This window comes from Phasianus colchicus, chromosome 34 (assembly GCF_987193195.1).
Source record: "Phasianus colchicus chromosome 34, bPhaCol1.hap1.1, whole genome shotgun sequence".
In the NCBI taxonomy this organism is placed as follows: Eukaryota; Metazoa; Chordata; class Aves; order Galliformes; family Phasianidae; genus Phasianus; species Phasianus colchicus.
Genome location: NC_143469.1, coordinates 2,752,983 through 2,758,982, shown reverse-complemented (window position 1 = coordinate 2,758,982; position 6,000 = coordinate 2,752,983). Strand labels below are relative to the sequence as shown.

General features: G+C 68.0%; 1 protein-coding gene across 6 annotated transcripts in view; it reads right to left on the bottom strand.

The window, feature by feature from the left end:
* Positions 1 to 4,040: 4,040 nt before the first annotated feature.
* DNM2 (dynamin 2) overlaps positions 4,041 to 6,000 on the bottom strand; it is a 51,383-nt gene continuing 49,423 nt past the window's right edge. For 4 of the 6 annotated variants that reach the window (XM_090128898.1, XM_090128901.1, XM_090128902.1 and 1 more), the window contains one exon: positions 4,041 to 4,143. In XM_090128898.1, the coding sequence (XP_089985024.1) occupies positions 4,074 to 4,143 (70 nt within the window). In that variant the 3' untranslated portion in view covers positions 4,041 to 4,073. The remainder of the gene's footprint in view (positions 4,144 to 6,000) is intronic. The other 2 variants (XM_090128899.1, XM_090128903.1) reach the window with 1 other exon arrangement.

The following is a 6,000-nucleotide window of genomic DNA, read 5'->3' as shown; positions in this document are numbered from 1 at the left end:
TTCCGGGGTCACTTAAAGGGCTTCCTGGCCCTGAGATTCGCCCCGCGGCCTCTGCCGTCCACCCCGCCGCGCCCAAATCTGCCGCGGGGCGTCGCAGCTCAGCCCCGGGCCGGGCGGGGGTCGCTCAGAGCCCCGGATCCGCCCCGGGACCCACAGAAGAGACACGGAGTCGAACCGGAAGTCCCTCCCTACTTCCGCCCCCGCCGCGGTGCATCGTGGGGCTCCTCGCGCCCATTGGCCGCCACCAGGAGATGCCGGGGGAAGGGGCGGGACACGCGCGCCCGCGCCGACCAATCAGAAGCCAGGACGCCGCGCGCCGCCGGGCAGCAGCCAATCGGAAGGCGGCCGCGGGGACCCCGCGCTCCCGCCCCGGGCTCTGCCGGAAGGAGGCGCCGCTCCCGCCTCAGGCACCGTCCGGGGCAGCCCCACAGCGGAAGTGCGGGGCCTGAGATAAAAGCTGCGCCGGATGCGGAAGTGACGTCAGTACCGGGCGCCGCGAGGAAGGCGGAGTGCCGGGGGCGGGGCTGCGACAGGTGGGCGGGGCTCCTGCGGTGAGCACGAGGGGGCGTGGCCTGATCATTGGGGGCGTGGTTAAAAATTGTGGGCGTGGTTTCATTTCAATGGAGGGCGTGGTCTAACCGTATGTGGGCGTGGCCCGAGCAGGGAGCCGATTGGGTGTGGCTCGAAGGGGGCGGGGCTGTGGCAGAAAGGGGCGTGGCCTGCTGGGGGCTGGGGCATTTTTGGGGTCCCCCCATACGAATCCATTGGGCCCGGAGCGAAGCCCCCCCCCCCTCCCCCCACCCCCAGACCCATTTCTGGGCATTTTAACCCCCAAATCCTCAAATCCCCCCAATGGGGGGTTGGGGGGGGGGGAAACCCCCACAGACCCAATTAGGGTGGGATGCTGCCCCCCCTTGGTGACCCCCAGCCCCATTTCTGGGCCTCTGAACCCCCAAACCTTCACACAGCACAAAATGCAGGCGACCCCCAACCCCCCCCCCCCCAGGACCCCCTTCCTCCCCCCCGCCCCAAAAAAAAAGAAAAGCCTCACAGAAGGGATTTGGGGGGCTGCAACACCCAGGGATTGGGGGGGGGAAGGGGGAGAGGGGGGGGAAAGGGGGGGGAGAGGGGGGAGGGGGGGAAGGAGGGAGAGATGGAGGGAAGGGGGGGGAAGGGGGGATAGAGGGGGGGAAGGGGAGGAAAGGGGAGGGGAAGGGGAAGGGGGAAGAAAGGAGGGGAGGGAGGATAAAAAGGGGGGGGGAAGGGGGAAAGAGGGAGGAAACTGGGGGGGGGGAAGGGGGGAGAAAAAGGGGGAGGGGAAGGGGGGAGAGGGGGGAGGGGGGGGGAAGGAGGGAGAGATGGAGGGAAGGGGGGGAAGGGGGGATAGAGGGGGGAGAAGGGGAGGAAAGGGGAGGGGAAGGGGAAGGGGGGGAAGGGGGAAGAAAGGGGGGGTGATGGGGGGAGGGGGAGGAGGGGGGAGGAAAGGGGGGGTGATGGGGGAGGGGGGGGGAAGGGGTGGAGAAAGGGGGGAGGGAGGATAAAAAGGGGGGGGGAAGGGGGAAAGAGGGAGGAAACGGGGGGGGGGGAAGGGGGGAGAAAAAGGGGGAGGGGAAGGGGGAGAGAGGGGGGGGGGGGCAAATCCCAAGCTTGTCTCCAAGACCCCCAACCCCCCCCCTCCCCATAAACGCCCCCCCCCGCAGCGGCACTGTTGGTATTGGTGGTTTTTTTTTTTTTTTCCCTTTATTTGTTGCCATTTCTGTTTTTTAGTCCATTAATTGGGTTCAGCCCCGGAGGCACTTATGGGTGGGGGGGGGGGGAGTTTGGGGGGGGGGGGGGGGCGCGGGCCCGGCTCTGCCCGCAGGCCGGGGGGGGAGGGGAGGTGGGGGGGGGGGGAGCGACACAGGGACCCCCCCCCCTCCCCCGCCCCCCAGGTGGGGCGCTGACCCCCCTGCCCCCCCCCCCCCCCCCCCCCCCCTTTTGCCGTTTGGTTCCATTGGCACTGAATGAAGAAATATTTACATCCGCCTGAAGGCACCGCCAAGGGGGGGGGGGGCAGGGGGGGGGGGCACACGGAGTCCCACCGCAAACACGGGAAGCCCCGCCCCCCCACACTCTTCTTCCTCCCCCCCCCCCCCAGTGAGCGCCATAAATAGGGCCCCCCCCCCCCATGGTGCTGTGGGGTTGGGGGATCTGGGCAGAGCTCTGTGCAACCCCCCCCCAAATCTGATCCCATTGGGGTCGGGGGGGGCACAAAGGTGTGGGGGGGGGCACCAAGGTGGGGGGGGGGGGCACATAGAGACCCCCCCCCTCCCCCAACCCCACAGAGCCCCATAAATAGGGCCCCCCCCCCCCCATGGTGCTGTGGGGTTGGTTGTGGGCTGAGCTCTGTGCAACCCCCCCCAAATCTGATCCCATTGGGGTCGGGGGGGGGCACAAAGGTGTGGGGGGGCACCAAGGTGGGGGGGGGCACATAGAGCCCCACAAGCACAGACCCCCCCCCGCCAACCACACTGAGCCCCAAAAATATGCCCCCCCCCCCCCCCATGGTGCTGTGGGGTTGGGGGATCTGGGCTGAGATCTGTGCAACCCCCCCCAAATCTGATCCCATTGGGGTCGGGGAGGGGGGGGGGGGGCGCTGCGGGGGGGGCACTGAGACTCATAAGCACAGCAGCCCCCCCCCCCAACCCCAATGAGCCCCATAAATAGGGCCCCCCCCCCCCCCATGGTGCTGTGGGGTTGGTTGTGGGCTGAGCTCTGTGCAACCCCCCCCCAAATCTGATCCCATTGGGGTCGGGGAGGGGGGGGGGCGCTGGGGGGGGGCACAGAGCCCCATAAGCACAGCAGCCCCCCCCCCGACCCCAATGAGCCCCATAAGTAGCCCCCCCCCCCCCCCCCCCATGGTGCTGTGGGGTTGGGGGATCTGGGCTGAGATCTGTGCAACCCCCCCCCAAATCTGATCCCATTGGGGTCGGGGAGGGGGGGGGGCGCTGGGGGGGGGGGCACAGAGCCCCATAAGCACAGCAGCCCCCCCCCCGACCCCAATGAGCCCCATAAGTAGCCCCCCTCCCCCCCCCATGGTGCTGTGGGGTTGGGGGATCTGGGCTGAGCTCTGTGCAACCCCCCCCAAATCTGATCCCATTGGGGTCGGGGGGGGGGGGCACAAAGGTGTGGGGGGGCACCAAGGTGTGTGGGGGGGCACATATAGCCCCCCCCCCTCCCCCAACCCCACTGAGCCCCATAAATAGGGCCCCCCCCCCCATGGTGCTGTGGGGTTGGTTGTGGGCTGAGCTCTGTGCAACCCCCCCCAAATCTGATCCCATTGGGGTCGGGGAGGGGGGGGGGGCGTTGGGGGGGGGCACAGAGCCCCATAAGCACAGCCCCCCCCCCCCCAACTCACCCCATAAGTGAGCTCTGTGTGCCCCCATCCCGTTGGGGTGGGGGGGGGCACAGACCCCCCCATAAACACGGTGAAACCCCCCCCCTCCCCCACAGCACAATGGGGGAAGAAAAGGCCCTAATCGAGCTGGGGGGGGGGGGGCAAATAGGGACCCCCCCCCCCCCCTCGGCCCTCTCCCCGCCCCGTGGCAGATTAGAGCAATTAGCGGACGGTAATTAACGCAATTAACGCGGAGCCGTCGAGAGAAACGGGTCCCCAGTGCTCTAAAAAAGTGAAACTGCAGAATTAAGGGAAGGGGGGGGGATTTTGGGATGGGGGGGGGGGGGGGGCAGGAAGAGGGGGGGGGGGAAATCAGCGATTTTTTGGGTGGAAATCGGAGAGAAAAAGGAAAAAAAAAAAAAAAAAAGGCTAAGTTTTATATATAATATATTAATACAAAAATTCTGGGGGGGGGGGCGGGCAAATGGGGGGGGGGGGGGGCGGTTCGGACCCCAAAGTGCAACGTTCGGCCCCAAAAGCCCACAGCCTGGGGGGGGGGGGGGGCGCAGGAGAAGCGGAGCCCTTTTTTGGGGGGGGGGGGGCGTCGCTGAGCCCCCCCCCCCCCCTCCATCCCCCTCTCCTCACCCTCCTCTCCTGTGTGCCCCCCCCCCCCGGGGGGGTCGCGGCGCCGTCGGCCTCAGTCGAGCAGGGAGGGCTCAGCAGGGCGGATGATGGTGGGGCGGGAGGGGGCGGCCGGGGGGCGCCTGCTGGGGGGAGAAAGGGGGGGTCAGCGGGGGGGGGGGGGCAGCAATAACCGGGGGGGCTTTGGGGGGGCGGGCAGTAAAAATCGGGGGGGGGGCTTTGGGGGGGGGTCAGCAATAACCGGGGGGGCTTTGGGGGGGCGGGTCTGCAATAACCGGGGGGGGCTTTGGGGGGGGCGGGCAGTAAAAATCGGGGGGGGGCTTTGGGGGGGGGGTCAGCAATAACCGGGGGGGCTTTGGGGGGGGAGGGGGGTCGGGGGGGGGGGGTCGGGGGGTCAGCAATAACCGGGGGGGGGGCTTTCGGGGGCGGTCAGCAATAACCGGGGGGGGCTTTGGGGGGGGGGTCAGCAATAACCGGGGGGGGCTTTGGGGGGGAGGGGGGTCGGGGGGGGGGGTCGGGGGGTCAGCAATAACCGAGGGGGGCTTTGCGGGGGAGGGGGGTCCTCAAAAATCGAGGGGGGCTTTGGGGGGGGCTTTGGGGGGGGGGTCTGCAACAACTGGGGGGGGCTTTGGGGGGGAGGGGGGTCGGCAACAACCGGGGGGGCGGGCAGTAAAAATCGGGGGGGGCTTTGGGGGGGGGGGCTTTGGGGGGGGGTCAGCAATAACCGGGGGGGGCTTTGGGGGAGGGGGGGGCGTCGGCAACAACCGGGGGGGTGGGCAGTAAAAATCGGGGGGGGCTTTGGGGGGGGAAGGGGGGTCAGCAATAACCGGGGGGGGCTTTGGGGGGGGGGTCAGCAATAACCGGGGGGCTTTGGGGGGGGAGGGGGGTCGGGGGGGAGGGGAGGGGGGTCAGCAACAACCGGGGGGGGCTTTGGGGGGGCGGGCAGTAAAAATCGGGGGGGGCTTTGGGGGGGAGGGGGGTCGGCAAAAATCGGGGGGGGCCTTGGGGGGGGGGTCTGCAATAACCGGGGGGGGCTTTTGGGGGGGGGGGATTGGCAACAACCGGGGGGGGGGATTTGGGGTGAGGGTCTGCAACAACCGGGGGGGGCTTTGGGGGGGAGGGGGGGTTTTGGGGAGGGGGCAGGAAATCCCCCCGTTAAAGGCAATGGGGGGGGGGGGGGGAAACGGTTCCTGGAGGGGGGAGGTGCCCCCTATGGGGCAGACCCACGGATGCGGGGTGGGGGTGAAAAGCCCCCCCGGTTAGGGGAGTAAAAGCCCCCCCCTCCCCCAGAGAGTGGAATTCCCTTTGGGGGGGGGCAAAACCCCACGTATGGGGGGTGAAATCCCCCATAGGGAGTGAGGGGGGGCGCAGCCCCTCATCTGTGGGGTGAAAGCCCCCCCCCCATGAGGGCGATACGGAGGGAAACCCCCACGTTTGGGGGTGAAGCCCCCCCCCCCAGAAGGCGCAGAGCCCCCACGTGTGGGGTGAAATCACCCACAGCCCCCAAATAGGGGTGAAATCCCCCAAGGTGGGGGGGCAAAATGCTCTCTGTAGGGTGAAACTCCCCCCCCATGGGGTGCAGCCCCCAGATGGGGGGGCGAAATCCCATCTGTAGGGTGCAGCCCCCCAAACATGGGTGCTCAATCACTTCTGTAGGGTGCAGCCCCCAAATATGGGGGTTCAAACCCTCCATGGGGTGCAGCCCCCAGATGGGGGGGTGAAATCCCATCTGTAGGGTGCAGCCCCCCAAACATGGGTGCTCAATCCCTTCTGTAGGGTGCAGCCCCCAAATATGGGGGCTCAATCCCTTCTGTAGGGTGCAGCCCCCAAATATGGGGGCTCAATCCCTTCTGTAGGGTGCAGCCCCCAAATATGGGGGCTCAATCCCCTCCATGGGTGCCAGCCCAAAATATGGGGGTTAAATCCCCCCCTGGGATGCAGCCCCCCAAATATGGGGTTCAATACCCTCTGTAGGGTGCAGC